This window comes from Lactuca saligna, chromosome 8 (genome assembly GCF_052625555.1).
Source record: "Lactuca saligna cultivar CGN05327 chromosome 8, ASM5262555v1, whole genome shotgun sequence".
Lineage (NCBI taxonomy): Eukaryota > Viridiplantae > Streptophyta > Magnoliopsida > Asterales > Asteraceae > Lactuca > Lactuca saligna.
In genome coordinates, this window is record NC_136424.1 from 116,429,322 (window position 1) to 116,446,776 (window position 17,455).

The window sequence follows — 17,455 nt, forward strand, 5'->3', positions numbered from 1 at the left end:
TTTATAACAAAGTTTATTCATACAATACTACATTTTTAGTTTTTTTCCACTAATCTATATCATTGTGCAAAAAATAAACTAATAATGAATTTCTATTTTTTGTTTGACATGTCTCACTTCAAAAAAAATAATTTACAACACATTTTTATCTGAACTATCAAAACAAAACATAGAAAAGCATTATTGTTTTTTAAGTGTTGTCAAAACCAGACAAACTATTGTTCACTTTGTTTGTAAAATTACAATCTCCATACATATAGTTTTTTTCTTCATAATTCTAATAATATTTTATGAATTTACATAGTTTGTATTTCTGTTTTGGTAGGAATCAAAAAACATAAAAGAGTAAGTAAAGAAAAATCTTTCCTATTATGGAAACTCTAACATGATTCTATTAAATACGGAATATTATAAAAATATTTTTTTTATAGCCCTAAGATTCGATCAAACAAAATCCAAACATATTCTCCACTTTTTATGAGAATATATCACAAGACTTTTTCATTCATCAAAAACACAAATAAAAACAAAGTACACAGAATCAAACAAAATATTCCCATTGTTAAGTTAACTAAAAAATCTCCATGCTATTTCAAACAACTTATTCCATTTTCATCTTTATTTCCATATTTTTATACGCAAATCCACAATTCCTTAAAATTAAAGTCAGCAAATGTAAAATAAATCTTAAAAATCAAGAATCCACCTCAAGAAATGCAAAGTAATAAGATTCGATCATACAATATATCTAATTAATTCTCCTACTCATTACAAACTTCCCAACTAAAACACCCAAAAAAAAAAAACAATACTTTACATAAGTAGAGATTGTTTTTCTTTTTCTTTTTTCGTTTTTTTTTTTTCAAATCATCAAAAAACCACTACTTACCTTCCAGCTCCAATTTTGAAGTCAGCCATGAACAAACCTCATCCATCTCTTCAGGAATCGTATAGTGTCCAAGCCTACAATAAACAGTTCACACTGTCAACATCTGACAGTATTATCAGTATCAGTATCAGTAACAGTAACAGTATCAGTATCTGACATACGAGTCATAGGATTTGAAAGTGAGGTTTTTGAAGCCGGTTGAAGTTAATTTTTGTGCCGACTTCTCGCCAAAACGAAAGCGTACCACATCATCAGCTGCCATAAATCGTAGAAAAATTACTAAAATATTAATATAAATAAATAAATAATTGGAATAATTTTTTAAAATATTTACCTTTGCCATGACAGAGTAAAACAGGCAAGGATGAAGCCCGATTTGCAGCTTCCTCCCCTTCCACCTTGTTACTCAGATCCCTACAATTTTTTTTTAAAATTGTTATTAAAAATAGAAATGTGGTTTAAGTACAAGGGGTAAAAAGGTAAAATGGTGAGGAGAGTCAGAGTCAAACTTTGCACATGGAAGCCAACCACTAAGGCCAACAACTGCATCCAAATGAGTTGAGTAGGAGTTTCCATTTCCAAATTTTCCATGGGAGAAGCAAGTTGCAGAATATAGAGCAGTTGCTGCTCCCATACTAAACCCTCCTACACCAAGTTTGACTACAAAAAAAAAAAGTCAAACATTTCTTGAATTTATCTCAAGTAAAAAAAGTAAATCAAATTTGGAACTTACTATTTGAAGGTTCAGTAGATAACAGACTCAATACATGTGCTGCAGAAGCATCCATTGATTCTACATCTTGATGTGCATCTTCAGATAAGTCACTTACATCAAACCCTAAAATCCATCATACATAATTACGTATTTACCCTTGGGAATACAACTTTACGTTATGATAATAAAAAATATATATAGATATAGATGTAAAATAGTGTTATGAAAATTTAAATCATACATGCAGTTGTGGGAAAGCCACCAAATAAGGTTAATGGTTGAGAAGGTGAAGTAGGGCATATCCACTTGATCTAAAAACCATGGAAAGATTTAATAATCAAGTTTAGAATTTATAATTATCATTTATATTTTAAAGACTGCATAATAAATTAATAAGTGTTTGCTTACATTTGGAAGAGGAAGAGTCTCCAAGAGCTGGGACCAGCTGCAGAAGGAAAAATATGGATTTTAAATTCTGAATTGTTATTAAAATATTGTAGATGTAGTTAAACATTTAACAATAATATTTGTGAAGAATCTGATAAGGGTTAATTTAGGGATGATAATATATATAGCCAAATAGAGAAGGAAAATGAAATGATGAAATTGAAATTAGTCAATTACAGTTACCTTGAACCATTATCACCAAGGCCATGTAACCATACAATGGTTGCTTGGTGTTTGCCTTTAGGTTTCACAACATATGTTCTTCCAAATTCGAATACCCTTCTGGCAGTTCTTCCACCTTTCATGGAAAAACAACCAATGTTGAAAATAAATATAAATGGAAAAGAAAAAGAAAAAAGAAAAAGGAAAAGGAAAAGGAAAAGTTTTTTTACCAGAACCGAGAGAAGGGCCACTGAAACTCATATTATAGATAAAAGAAATACAGCCACCAAGAAAAAAAAAACCTGCAATGAAACCCTACCATCAAAATGTAATGAAAATCTTTCTTGTAGAACATCCATTAAATAAGAAACATGATTTGATATGTATAAGTTGTCAAACAGATGAGTTCTTGTATCCCAAATGGATATATACTAATATACTAAATTACTAATATACCCATTCAAAATGAGACAAGAACTAGGGTGTTGGGTTGAAATATATAGAGAGTAGAATCACCCACAACATTTTAAACACTTGAAATGATTGTACATGGAGGCAACATTGATTATCTTGATTCTTAAATACTCAAACCAGTAAAGTTTACAATTGCTTGCAAAACCAATTTGCAATCCTAAAACATTATATGGCATTTGAAGAACATCTACGCACTCATGGAGATCCTAGGACTAATTGTAACAGTAACAAATGGGCAAATGTATAATTCTAGTTTGGAAATTTTCCAACAAAGTAAAGCTACAAAATTATGGACATCCCAAAACCCAAATTCTTGCAAAGGGGTGAGGGAGTATATGAACAGAAAAGTTCATATCTCTTCTTCCGGTTAGAGTCCATTCATACTGAAAAACCTAGTAATTCTTGAAATACAAAATTGGCATTTATGCTTCTGGTTTTACTACTTAAGAGCTGACAGATATATCTGACAAATTTTGTATAATCTAATAGCGAAAGTGTTTCCTATCGATAACCAAACATATCCTCGTCGATTTCAAGGTGAAAATGGACCAATTTGACCGCTGAATCTTCAAATGAACTCGAATCTCCGAATGGAATTAGTAACGAATTGCTTCGTTTTGTTAATTACTCGTGCAAAAGAGCATAACAGTTTCGTAAAAATTATCAAAAAATGCAACTTTTATCAATTATCATATCTAAAATCTAAATGCGTATGTACATCACTGAGATATATAATTAGTAACGGATATCAACGATTTTTCTATAGCACGTCGCAAGTGTTTTCACTAGATCTACAGAAAAATTGGGGATTTTCAGATCAGAAAGTACCTGAAGATAGTCGAACGGAGTCACCAATGGAAGCAATGCGTGTTTGTGTGTTCTTGTTCTATCGACAAAAGATTTAGAGTTTTAAGTTTTGGTAAGTTTGGACTATTGGCTACCTCGTTCTTTTCGTTAATTACATTTTCGGTCCTCCCACTTGGATGCTAATTTCCAAGAAAAATCAAATCAATTTGACATGTGAAATCTCCTTTTGCCTTTTTCTCGACGCTTCTAGAAAGGTAAATTAGGTGTCCATTGTCGAGTTCAAAAGAACATGCCATGCTAATTAATGATATGTCTTCTAACCAATTATGTTCATATTTTATTTTAGTCGTTTTTTTTTATAATTATTTTTTTAAATATTTATACATAAATAAAGTTATAGATGTATTAATTTTTAAATATATATGTTTGATAAAACTAGCTAATGATAAGCATATGTTTTATAGTTGGAAGCGTTAACTTATAGCACTTGTTTATAACTAAAAACTAGTAGTTGTAGTTTTTATTTATATATAAGTATTGTGAGAAAATGAATTATAGTTTTTGAAATACAATATATATATATATATATATATATATATATATATATATATATATATATATATATGTATATATAACATTAAAGATAAAGATAAAATATTCATTGTAGTCGTCTTTAAGGAAAAGATTCGTTGATTCAAAAGGATTAAAAACCCAAAAATCAAATCCAAGTTAATGTATGATTTTGGTTCAATGTACAAATAAATCATTACAACATATACTAAAATTGATAGGGTTACTATCGTGGTGAAATAATGGACATAGAATACGAAAAGGATTTTGATTGCAAAGAATTGGTACTCGTAGTCAAGCAACCATTCAATTGGGAAGCAGCTCTAGCAATAATCTTTTTTGGCTTTTTCCTTTTATTACCATTTTGCCCTTCACCTTCATCATCTTCATCATCTATCGATAAAAGGTCAACGACTATCATCTGGGTCTCCGGCGGCTCCTCCACCGCCACTCGCCCTTCCAGCCACTTCACCACCTCCAACATCGTCGGCCGCCGCCTCACCTTCTCTTGTATGCACCACAGCGCCACGTACACCATTTTCCTCACTTCCTTCTCATCAAGCCCTCCGAGATCCATCAGCCGTTGATCCACCACCTCCATCAACCTCCCTGATTTCAACTTATCCGTCACTATCTTCGGAAAATACTGAAACTTTCTCTTTGAACGGTCACCGGCGCCGCCGGTGTCTATCACCGTCACGTTTCTTCTCCCGCCGATGAGCTCTAACAACACCATTCCGTAGCTGAAAACGTCTGATTTCTCCGTTACTCCGAGTTCTAACAACCATTCCGGAGCCAAGTACCCTTTTGTCCCTCGTAATGTGGTCAAAACTCTGCTCTGATCTCGTGTCATTAGCTTAGATAATCCGAAGTCGGAAACAATGGCACGGTGGTTTTCGTCGAGGAGGATGTTCTCCGGCTTCACGTCGAGATGGAGGACTCTTGACCGGCAGTCATGGTGTAGGTAGGCGAGAGCTTTCGCGACGTCGAGTGCAACCGCAGATCGGAGATCCCACGACAAGCAACCTCCGCCGATATCGTTTCCCCTCGTCGTTAAACGTGGTCGTGAAAAGATCCAATTGGCTAAAGACCCATTCGGGATGAACTCATAAACAAGAAATCGTAAATTATTATGAATGCAGTACCCAAAAAGACGAACGAGATTTACATGTTGAACGCTGGCAATGGCGGCGATTTCCGACCTGAACTCCTTCTCTCCCCTCTCCTCTTCATGTTGGATCCTTTTCACGGCGACGGCGGTGCCGTCTTTCATGATTCCTTTGAACACAAAAGCGGAAGCTCCTCTTCCGATTAAAGATTTCCAGTTGTCGGTGATTTCCTCAAGCTCTTTATACCTGAACTTCGTCGGAAGTCCGGCTACTTTCCGGAGAAAGCTATACTCGATTCGGAGCTCTTTTCCTTCAGATGCGAGTCTAGTTTCCATCATCCTTCGTCTGTGGTGGAGATGTCGCCGGATGAAGTAGAAAGCAATGACTGCTAAAATCCCAGCAACGGCGGCGCCGACGATTAGAAAAAACGATCTTTTTAGATCTAGAACTACCCGGGCGACAATGATGACAACGATGAGGAAGATGATCGATGAAACAGCGATGATATTAGCTTTTCTGTCCTCCATTAATGAAGTATAATCATACCTTGATTAATCCATCGATTTTGGCTACTGAAATGAAATAAATTTGATGAATTCTTCTGTAATATTAGGGTTGTCGACTTGTCATCTTATGTATCTGATTTTGATAAGTTCTTCAGTTTGAAAAATCGCTATTGGTGTGTAATGTTTGACTTGTTAGAAGTTTGACTTTTCTCTTGGTTTGTTCTTATATGCTCTTTTTTAAATTGATGATGTGTACTTGTAATTTACATTTATATTAAATATTTGACTTTTCTTTAGATCCAAGGAGACCTTATCAAGCACTCGTTTACTCATTAGTTCATTTTCGATCTACGTATAATAGAAAATGTTATTAAACGTATATTTGGATGATCAGTTTATATTAAATCATCTACTTTAATGTATTTCATGGATCATCATTTGAATATTTTAATGTATAAATTTTATATAATATTATTCATATGGTTTATTTTCCTTATTACGGAGTATGAAAATCGACATTACAAAATGTTAAAAGATGCATTTTATACAAAGACCAAGACCGCATACTTGTTTAAAGTATTTTGACTATTTGATGGAACACTTCTTTACATAAAGTTAATGAAATATTATTAACATTAAATTAAAGACCGTGAAAGTAAGGGAAATTGCTTTAAAACAATAAAAATTTATATAAAAATTCTACTTTTACTTTTCTTACAATCAAGACATTAAATTTTAATAAAATTCTATTTTTGATACTATATTTTTTCAATTTGTTTTAATGTTTGACCATTTGAACGACCAACCCAGTTTTTAGCTAACATATTAATTTTTTATGACATGGTGCTAATATAACCCATAATAACGTGTTAGTCGTGATGATATTAGTGACATCACTCTCTTGATTGAAAAACATATATATATATATATATATATACACACACACACACACACATGTAATTGGAAAAAAAAAACAAAAACACAATCTCGTTTTTCTCCCACAACGTGGCAATGGGAGGCCACGTCATGGCGACCTATTGAAGTGGACTTTGACATTGACCGTTAACTTTAACCATGGTTGACTCTTTGTCAAATTTAGGGTGTAGACTAAGAGGGTACCTCTTTATTGATGTTAGGTGTCTCATTGTACATATCTATCTAGTGTGTGAGCTGTTGTGTGCTAGTTCCTACTCACGAGGTGGGTCTTCTCACTATACTTGCATTTTTGATAATATATGCATGTCGATCAACTGGGTATTATTTGTTGATTTTTGTTATATGTGAAATTAGGGTCTGATAACTCCAGGACTACTGTAAGTCCATAGGACTGTTGTTAGTCCCCAAGGTTGTTGATAACCTATGAGGTGTGTTGTTAATCCACCGGGCATGCTGTTAGCTTATTGGAACCGTTGATAGTCACCAGAGTTTGTTGATAACCTTTAGTTGATTATTATGTTGTGATGTATGTGATATTTTGGGGAACTCACTAAGATTTGTGCTTATAGTTGTGAATTAAATATTTTGCAAGTACTTATCAGATTGTGAAGGCGGGATTATACACACACATCAAAATTTTTATGATTTGAGATTCCGCTCTATCTTCTTATTAACTCCGATTTCGGAATAATGGTTTATGATCAAATGGTTATAACTTTACTGAAAATAGATGTTATATTATTATTATTATTTTTTTTTGAAGTTTTAGCCCGAGTTTTTGGGATATTGTAAATTGGTATTAGAGCCTTGATTTGAGGGATTTGGATGAACATTCGTAGGATTCCAAACTCAAACTATGGAGTTAAGAGTTTTTATAAACCTTTTTAGAAAAAGATTCATTTCAAGGGCAGGAGAAAGAAGATGCGATGTGTACAGCCAGTAAGTGATTTCCCAAAATATTTATACTTGTTTTATATATGTTGCATTTGAGTTGTTGTTATATGTGTTATAATATGATATGTATGCTATAAGTTAGGCTAAGGATCTGTGACATCCCCGAATTCACGACCAAAAAAGACCGATTTGTTTATGCTTTATTTGAAAATCAGAGTATCATTTAAAAAAAATGTTGCAGAATTTGTTCTCAGAAAAACATGATAAATATGTTATCACAACATTTTCGAAGAAATGTATTTTATTCCTTTTAAAACATTGGATGTCATCGTCAATAAAAAAAACATAAGCATAAACAGACCTTACATTCATTTATACTAGTGATCTACGTTTCCTTAATCTCTCAGTGTAATGTAGCTTCATATTGACACATGTGATACAAAAAACTGAGTGAGTTAGGTTGGAAAACCTGGTGAGTACATTGGGATTTCAATCCCAAAATGTTATTTATATATATATATATATATATATATATATATATATATATATATATATATATATATATATTAGAACTCACAAGTATACAATTTCCACCATGTATAAACAACTCTTACCCCACCCCGCCAATCCTCTCAACGACATTGTCCATACTTTCGGATCTAAAATTTACCTTTTTACTTATTCCATACTCCTGGATCAAGTATGTCTAATCCATGCTCTCAGATCAATAATTGTGTCCATTCCATACTCTCGGACTAGGGACAATTGACTATGCCTCAATACATACTCCCAGATTAATGACAAATAACTATATCTTATCCATACTCTCGGACTAAAGACAATTGTTTATGTCTAAATCCATATTCCCGGATTAATGACAAATAACTATGTCTTATACATACTCTCGGACTAAGGACAAATGACCATGTCTAATCCATGCTCCCGGATCAATGACATCTTTTAATTTTCTATTCTATGTGTATATCTCACTCGTACTTATAAGAAGATACTATCTGATATGCCTCATAATTAATTTAGATTTACTCTTTACCCTAAATCATCATATATTATCAGGTATGTTCTTTAACACGTATTTTAAACAACATCAAATAATTCACAGATAAACATATATTTAATACTTCGATCAATAATTGTATTAAAATCATATTCATGAAAGGGACTATGCACTCATGTGTTAAAGTAATGATTCCAAACTCGGACAACGCTTCGCTTCTAACGATTCTACTTTCCTTCGACAAAACCTAACATTATTATCGCTAAGTTTTAGTCTAAGCTTTATTGCGACTAATTATTAGTCTAGATTCATCATTAACTCAAAGTCTACTTTCATGATCTATCAAGTAAGGAACAACTAGGTAGGATCATATCGGAGGTACGGTCCGTTTGGTATACGAAATATATTGTTTGGAAATCCCACTTTAAACACCTCGCTAAATCACAACCTATATATCATCCCCGTAAGTAGATCAATCGGTATAGCGACTTGGAATCACTGATAAATCTTGTTTATAAGTTAATAATAACGATAATGAACTTAAACATAAGTTAGACTTAAAAAAGGGTAAACATAACTCACTTACCGGGGGGTTTGGCTAGGAACCAGGCTCTGCAGCGGCATAACTTCGTGGCTGAATCTTTCTAAGAAAGATTTTTGCAGTTTTTAACACTCACCTTACTATACTAAAACTACAGAAAGAGAAACTGAATCACGAGGGACCGAAATGCTCGGTGGATAAGAAGAGAAATACTCTTGAATCAAGAGAATTGTGCAATAAATATGAGAGCCTAGAGACTCTTATTTATAGTAATTGAATTTTCAAAAACTACCCTCTGTAGTTACTTAATAACCTTATAGTTATATAAACGACAAAAACATCCCTTTATATTACTATTTTAGATAGATTTAACGATATTTGTACTAAAATAATATCGAAAGTACTCAACACTAGTCTTATAATGACCGTATCGTCGATACCTTTCTAATGATACACACACACACACACACACACACATATATATATATATATATATATATATATATATACTTTATTTTAATACATATATATATGCTATTATAACTTATAACTCGTTTATACGAACTCCGTTTTTGTTGTTCTTTATATCCATGTGTAGCTATCGACGAGATCTACAACTTTCGTTTAGACTTAGTCGGCTAATTTTGACTTTATTTTTCGTCAATATTTTTATAAACTTATATGATTTTGCTAAATCATAATTCTCTCATACAAACTCCGTTTTTAGCATTCTTTTTCTAAAAAATCATATTTTAAGGAGTAATACGATTTTTGTTTTGGTGACATTAGCTAAAAAATAACCATTCTCTTCGTAACTTTTTACGTCATATATCGTTGTGCGCGACTGACTTTTATATTTTATAAAAATCATATCTAATTCACACGGAGTCATATTTATACGAAATTTATATTTTCGGGATCAGGAAGACGTGTACTTTCTCTCTCTCTCTCTCTCTCTATATATATATATATATATATATATATATATATATATATTACAGCCCCACCTAAGCTTAGGTACTAAACCTCTTGAAAATATATTGTTTTACTATATAAAGATTACGGTTAATGAATTCACGATTAATACTTCAAGATGTAAATTCAAGATTGACACAATAGGGTTTAGGGTTTAGAGTTTAGGGTCTACATTTTAGGGTTTAGGGTTTAGGGTTTAGGGTTGAGGTTTAGAGTTTAGGGTTTAGGGTTAGGGTTTAGGGTTTAGGGTTTAGGGTTTAAGGTTTAGATTTTGGGTGTAGGGTTTAGCTTTAGTGTTTAGGGTTTAAATTTAAGGTTTAGGTTTAGGTTTAGGGTTTAGTAATGTTCACTTGGATGAAGTAATAAACGATAATTGAGGAAAGAAAACGGAGATGATAAAACGATAATGAAAGAAAGAAATGTTATGGAGAATGATATATTTACCAAGTGAAACCAAACCGGGTATATTTAGCATGTTAAAACGACATATTTTAGAGGTTTAGTACCTAAGCTTAGGTGGGGCTGTAATGTATATTCACTATCCCCTATATATATATATATATATATATATATATATATATATATATATGTGTGTGTGTGTGTGTGTGTGTGTGTGTGTGTTTTGGCGCACTTATTTTTTCAATTTACGGATGATTCGGCTGATTTTTCCTATTTATATTATAATAATCATGAAACACATAATATTCACATAATTCTTCTTTATTACGTGAAATATTTTACAATTGTTGACCATAACTATTACTTTGGTTAAGATTATATATCCTATATAATATAAAAATCATTTTTAACGCGTATTATTGACTAGTCCGAATCTGCGTGTGTTACAGGATCTACTCAGGGTTGCATGCTAAAGTGTTTGCTTAGGAGATATGCCTTTTATGTGTGATATATGAGTTGTTAGAGATGCATGATAGTGTGTAGGCTAAGGATCCCTTGGAAATTATGTGTTAGAACTGTATGATCCTTATGATGCCCTTTTTACTTGAGTGTTACTGCTCGAATGTTGTTTGTTTTGTGCTTTGTGGAACTCATATTGATGTAAATTAACTATTAAATGAAATATGATAGGTTACATGCTGCAAATGTTAAATAAATTTATGATGATTGACGTGACCATATTGCGCAACTCTCATATAAGTCTAACCGTTGTAGGGTTGGGTATTTTCGTCGAAGGATTATTTAAATTTTGTTGCATGTAATTGTATTTATAAGATAGTTAGTTGAAACTGGTAGGAGTTTCTCTCGCAGTTGATAGCAGGGTGGGGTGAGTGTTCCTAGTGATCTTGGGGGAGTGCTAGAGTGTGTTGGTATAAGCACTTGTGTATGAGCAAGTCTAAGTTGGGAATCTAGGTAGTTTGCGATGTCTTTGCTAAGATTTTGGGTGTTCTGATACACCTGGCAGTGGTAGGGTTGTTATAAAAGCATTCTAGTGCATGCTTATGCATGAGAAGAATCCTAGAGAGACAGAGAGAGGGAGAGGGAAGGAGGGAGGGAGGGAGAGAGAGAGAGAAAAAAAATGATTATGGGATGGATGGTAGTATGTGCCTATGGTGGAACATGTATCTAAGATTGATAGTGGTCTGTTATAGTAACTCAGGGACTTTGAGAGCCCTAAGTTACTAGGGACACATTATATATGAGGTTGAACACTACCCAAAGATCATGGAGTTGTCCAAACTACATAGATCAAACCATCTAAGGGACCAAAACATCAAACAAATCACTAAGACTCTAAATACTCTTAGATCAAAAAGTTAAAACACCATAAAGCATGAAACTTTATGACTTACAAAAGTCTAGAAGTGGTAATAAGCTTGAGTACTTTAGAGCACCAAAGACCACCAAATGAGCATCAAAATGAATTTTAGGAGAAAGGATGAGATTAAAATTACAAAAGGAGGCTATAGTTTCCTCAAAGTCAATTTAGGATTTATGGAGGCTGAGAAATGGCAAACCCTTGGAGTTAATGATCTTTGAATACCCCAAACCCTAAAAACAAGATTAACCCTTGGGCTGGAGGCGTGCCACGCCTTTTAAAGGGCACGCCCGTGTCCCATGTGATAAATTCCAGATTTTTCCAGCAAGTGTGAAAAATGGCTTCCTACTTCGCCTACTGAATTGAGATCCTACGGAAATAAAGGGGTCCCACAAGATGGGGATAGGGTGTTGATTGGCAGATCGGGTATAATTTTCACGTTTCAAGTAGTTCAGATCGGGTAGTTTGGGTTTTTTTTAAAAAATACTACACGATACCTGACTTATATTGCACTTTAGGTATTCAGGTTTTAATTTGGGCTGGGTATATTCGTGTATACTCGAAAATTACCCACAATTTGGTTGATACATTTAGGCCTCTTAAATTTTTCTTCATTACATACAAAATTTTAATCAGTATCAATAGACATGTTTGTCGAAAAAATCTATAACACCCAAAACGTAGTTATAATAACAATTCTAAAACTTTTCTTTTAAAACATTTGAAAGGATTCAACTTTGTCAGTAATGGAACGACACGATTTTATACTTGTTAATTTGTTATTAAAAATCATATTAACTAACTTAAGATTTTATCTTAAGGATACATTATATTCCAGAAAAATAATAGGAAATAAATAGAATATCACATTTACCCCTACATGTGCATTAGGCTTTCTTTGTAATCTTTTTGTTATGCAACCTTTTCTTTTTCATTTGAAATTGACTATTTGATAACTTATCAATATTCAAATAACAACTATCTAAGTTAATGAATCAATAAAGTTTAATAGTTATTATAGTTAATGTATCAATTTTTTTAATTTAAATTTGGATATATCTATTTTTTTATTTTTTTTTGAAAGAGGGTATACCTAAATTTTTTTAAACCTACTCAACACTCGACCTATTTAAATGACTCGATTATCCGAATTTCTGAACCCAACACCCAATCCGAATTCAAAACTGATCGGGTCAAGTATCATATATCGATTCTTTTCAATTTATTAGAGACCTATTTAAATGACTATTGATAACTTATCAATATTCAAATAACAACTCTGTTTTGGTTGCTTTTTCTAAAAGATAGGGACTATTAGGGCTCCGCTTTGGTTGCTTTTTCTATCTTTTAAGGCCCAGGTAGATAGAGATTTCACGATAAATATCTCTATATCTTGTATTTATTTATTTATTTATTTTTATTTTTATTATTAAGAATTAGAGATGGAATAAGTTCGTAGTTTGAAAGAGAGTCAACGGTCGTTGTGCCCTAATCGAAAGTTCCATACTTCCATATATGCGTATGTCGGTCTACCTGTCTCTCTGGTAAAGATTCAAACGCCATATCTTGATGGGAAGCACAGCTAACGGTGCCGCCGCCGAAAGGCGTACAGCTACCAGCAATGGCCGGAGTCCCGTGGACAAAGAAGTCGACTTCGCCAACTACTTCTGCACATACGCTTTTCTTCACCACCAAAAAGAGATGCTCTCCGACCGAGTTCGAATGGACGCTTACTACAACTCCGTTTTCCACAATAAACACCACTTCATCGGAAAGGTACATCTCATTACCCTTCCTGTATCCACATGTTTACGTTAAACTGCTATATGCTCGTTTTCTTCCCTGAATGAGGAAGGTGAAAGCAAATTTAACTAAAAATAAACCTACAGAAATTATATATACTTAAAAAAATGGTTAGCCTCAAGGCCTCCGAGGCATGAAGGGCATCCTTACCAGGTCACATGGCATGAAATAGGTCCGGCGGACGGTTGACGGCGGCCGGATGTATTGAACTCCGGTTGGTTTACAGAATAGGAACAAAAGATGTTAAATTGATCTTGTTTGGATATGTGCTAAGAACCCAAGTAACTTTTTGAGCTATTCGTATGTATATGTATCTTGAAACCTTTAAATTTGTGCAAATTTGTGTTGGGTGTTGCAACTTGAAATCTTGTATATATTCTTGAATGTTGAATTTTATGCTAATCCAAAGACTATGTATATGCATCTTGAAATCTTTAAATGCAAATTTTTGTTGGGTGTGTGTTATAATGATCAAATTTTATGTCTTTTTGCCAAAGACCCTGTTGTAACTTGAAATCTTGTATGTTTATATATGCTTTATTTTGAATTTTATTGAAACCCAAAGACTAAATTGTCATGTTTATGTATCTTGAAATCTTTATATGCATAATGATCAAATTTTTTGTTTTTTTTTTGCAAAAGTCTTTTGTCACTTGAAATCTTGTACATGTATACTACGTATAATCTTGAATCTTGAATGTTGTGATAAGTGATAACCCAAAGACTAAATTGGTGTCTTTTTTTTGGGAAAAGACTGTGTTGGATGTAGGCACAGGAAGTGGCATTTTAGCAATATGGTGTGCACAAGCGGGTGCTAAGAAAGTATATGCTGTTGAAGCTACTAAAATGGCTGTTCATGCTCGAGAGCTTGTTAAATCAAATAACCTTCATGATGTGATTGAAGTGATTGAGGGTTCAATAGAAGATATTACACTACCCGAGAAAGGTCATTATCAATCCAAAAAAGAAAAAAAGAAACAGTCTTTATGATGGATGATGTCTATCTGGATAAAGTGTTGTATACATAATGTCTGTTTTGTTTTTCCAGACAAAATGGCTTAACCCGTTAAGTTTGTTTCGTTAAAAAGAAACAATCTTTTACAACAAATAGACATCGTTTATCCATTCAAAACTTCATCCATACAAACACTTAATGAAAAATAAAAACTTTACTTCTTTTTGGATTTGTTTTCATCTCACCAAAAGTTGATGTACAGTTGATGTGATAATCTCCGAGTGGATGGGGTACTTTCTTCTTCGTGAATCCATGTTTGATTCTGTAATTTGTGCACGTGATCGTTGGCTTAAACCAAATGGAATTATGTAAGTAGTTCTTTATACCACTAAATTACACATTTTGTTCAATATTTTTATTGTTTTTAGAAAAATAATCAATCATTCTTTTCGTTTGAAGGTATCCGAGTCATGCTCGCATGTGGTTGGCTCCTATTAGATCCGGATTAGCAGATCATAAAATGAGTGATTATGAGGGTTCCATGGATGATTGGCATGGTTTCTTGAAAGAAACCGAAGCTTATTATGGTGTCAATATGAGTGTTCTAACAAAACCCTTTTCGCAAGAGCAAAAAAAATACTATTTGGAGGTGGGTATCCGGTATCATACTTTCTTGTATAAAATTACAATTATGCCCCAAGTTCAAAGTAACAAACTATCCCAATAACATCATTGTCAACTAAAGTCCCAGTCTAATGCATGCAAAATACAGGACAGTCTGTTCTATCATGTCTTGTCAGTCTGTTCTATCATGTCTTGTCAGTCCTAGTCTAGTGTATGTCCAATGCAGTACAGTCTGTTCTATCATGTCTTGTCAGTCCTAGTCTAGTGTATGTCCAATGCAGTACAACCTGTTTCATCCTGTCTTGTCCTGGCTAACAAGAAAGGACTTAAAGATTATTATTATTATTTTTTATTGTGTAGACATCGGTGTGGAACTCTTTGCATCCAAATCAAGTTGTGGGAACTCCTGCTATATTAAAAGAGATCGATTGTTTAAAAGTGACAGTTGAAGAAATCCTCAAAGTGGAAGCCAACATTTCATCATTAGTCACTAAAGAGGACACACGGCTATGTGGCTTTGGTGGTTGGTTTGATGTGCATTTTAAAGTGAGTCAACGGTCAACCTTTGACTTTTTTAAGTTCATTTGAGAAGTGATTTGACCAATTTCTTTTTTATATTTTGTTAGGGAAGTGAAGAGAATCCAGCCGAGTCAAATGTTGAGTTGACCACAGCTCCTAGTCAAGATGATGGCACACATTGGGGACAACAGGTTGAGTTTTTCTCTTTTGTTGGGTTAAATGCATGAAATAGCAACATACTTTTATTACTTTTATTTATATGTTTATTATAGCATCCTACTCTTTTTTCTTCTTATTACAATATTATGTTTTGAAATTTTTACTAAATTATACAAATATCATCCAAATACAATTTATACAAAGCAATTTCCATTGTGTAGGTTTTTCTTTTGCATCCGCATGCACGTGTGAATGAAGGGGAAGAAATTTTTGTTAATTTCTCAATGACACGTGCGGAAGATAATCACCGTTTGATGAAAGTTGATCTTGGGTATTCAATTAAACAGTCATCTGGCAAGATGCTGCCACGTGTTGATAAGAAGTTTTTCATAGAATGAGGAAAATATTCTTTGCTTAAACAAGAAGGAATCTTTTCATTTGTTTTTGGCTTTTTTTGTGTAACGTTTGCTATAGAATAGTTGCTGTCTTTTTTTTTTTTTTTTTTTTTTTTTTTTTTTTAAAGTTTTGTTTTGTTACAAACTGAAAATAGATGTAAACCGTTTTAGTTTTATATAGAGAAGTACAATTATTGCAATTTTGTTTTATTAAAGCCTAACAATAGTAAAGGATGCTAAAATTGATGCAAATAAATATAGGTTCGATTTTATTTTGTTATACAATACGAATGCTAACATATAGACGAGGATTGTAGTAATTTACTTGACCGATTTCGTTTGTTAATAGTGATCTAACTGTTTAAGATCATATCATTTCTCATTTTTTTTTTTTTCGTAACGATATATTGTGCAAACCAAGTATAATATTGCTCCTTTAGATTTTTTTAATGATTTTTGGAACTGGTTCAATTATAACATGAGTGTGTATTGTTCTTGATATGGATTATAGCATCAACATATATTGTTCCTTCACTCGATTATAACATCAGTTTATAGCGTTTCTTTATTTGATTTTAGCTTCAGCATATATGTTCATTTATGAACATAGGCTCATCTGTGAACATACTAGAAATGGTTGATTTTCCTTTTGGTTCGTGGTCTGTATTTCACCAGTTGAACATCACGATGGAGTAAAATTGAAGAAAAGAAAAGGATTAAAGGATTTGGGAGCATTGAGCAAAACTTGAAAGATTTGGGGATTAATTACATGAAGAGTACAATAGGATTCAAGGATTTGCGATTCAAAAATATATGAACATATTACAACACTAGATTTTAGACGTGTTCATATATGAACTTATGAACACGTATGAATAATGTCATGGTTTTTTTTGTTATGCAACTACATTTGATTGATTCTAGTATTTCATTTGTTTGAGATTTTTGTGAATTATAATCCATATTCGGTGCTCTGTTGAACCCACCTCTCTTTGTAACGTCTCAAAAATATGATCCAAAATTTTTATTTTTAAATTAAGAAAACCAGTATCTCGAAACATCATAATACAAATCTAGATAAATAATAGTATCAATCATCGTATCACATCCGAGTAAATCAAGAAAATACGAAAGATGTGGTGTTTGTTCTGCAATTATCTCGAACTCTTCCCTTTAGAACTGG

General features: G+C 32.9%; 2 protein-coding genes and 1 pseudogene across 3 annotated transcripts; 1 reads left to right on the top strand and 2 right to left on the bottom strand.

The window, feature by feature from the left end:
* Positions 1-681: 681 nt before the first annotated feature.
* LOC145011831 (uncharacterized) lies at positions 682-3,630 on the bottom strand. Of its 2 annotated transcripts, none has more exons than XM_078970567.1 (10): positions 3,516-3,630; positions 2,444-2,515; positions 2,235-2,349; positions 2,013-2,049; positions 1,846-1,915; positions 1,623-1,727; positions 1,399-1,549; positions 1,224-1,303; positions 1,051-1,144; positions 682-963 (listed from the first exon to the last, which is right to left on the bottom strand). In XM_078970567.1, the coding sequence occupies exons 2-10, from the start codon at positions 2,472-2,474 to the stop codon at positions 882-884; spliced, it is 765 nt and encodes a 254-aa protein (XP_078826693.1). In that variant the 5' UTR covers positions 2,475-2,515; positions 3,516-3,630; the 3' UTR covers positions 682-881. The 2 variants fall into 2 exon arrangements, with proteins under 2 accessions (XP_078826693.1, XP_078826694.1); XM_078970568.1 differs by having other exon boundaries at positions 2,444-2,528; positions 3,516-3,594.
* A 536-nt stretch (positions 3,631-4,166) lies between these two features.
* LOC145011394 (putative receptor-like protein kinase At5g20050 pseudogene) lies at positions 4,167-5,871 on the bottom strand (annotated as a pseudogene).
* Positions 5,872-13,273: 7,402 nt separating this feature from the next.
* Positions 13,274-16,472, top strand: LOC145007950 (protein arginine N-methyltransferase PRMT10-like). Its single transcript, XM_078966560.1, has 7 exons — positions 13,274-13,593; positions 14,374-14,566; positions 14,838-14,943; positions 15,035-15,224; positions 15,560-15,745; positions 15,826-15,909; positions 16,099-16,472. Exons 1-7 carry the CDS (start codon positions 13,387-13,389, stop codon positions 16,273-16,275), a joined length of 1,143 nt encoding a protein of 380 aa, XP_078822686.1. The 5' UTR covers positions 13,274-13,386; the 3' UTR covers positions 16,276-16,472.
* Positions 16,473-17,455: the final 983 nt, after the last annotated feature.

Excerpts from the sequence above, each read along its gene's own strand:
- LOC145007950 (XM_078966560.1), top strand. The coding sequence starts at position 13,387 with ATGGGAAGCACAGCTAACGGTGCCGCCGCCGAAAGGCGTACAGCTACC. Across the intron at positions 15,225-15,559 it reads AAAAAAAATACTATTTGGAG|ACATCGGTGTGGAACTCTTT; the intron begins GTGGGTATCCGG and ends TTTATTGTGTAG. Across the intron at positions 15,910-16,098 it reads GCACACATTGGGGACAACAG|GTTTTTCTTTTGCATCCGCA; the intron begins GTTGAGTTTTTC and ends TCCATTGTGTAG.
- LOC145011831 (XM_078970567.1), bottom strand. The coding sequence starts at position 2,474 with ATGAGTTTCAGTGGCCCTTCTCTCGGTTCTG. Across the intron at positions 2,050-2,234 it reads CTTGGTGATAATGGTTCAAG|CTGGTCCCAGCTCTTGGAGA; the intron begins GTAACTGTAATT and ends TTCCTTCTGCAG. Across the intron at positions 1,728-1,845 it reads TGGCTTTCCCACAACTGCAT|GGTTTGATGTAAGTGACTTA; the intron begins GTATGATTTAAA and ends GATGGATTTTAG.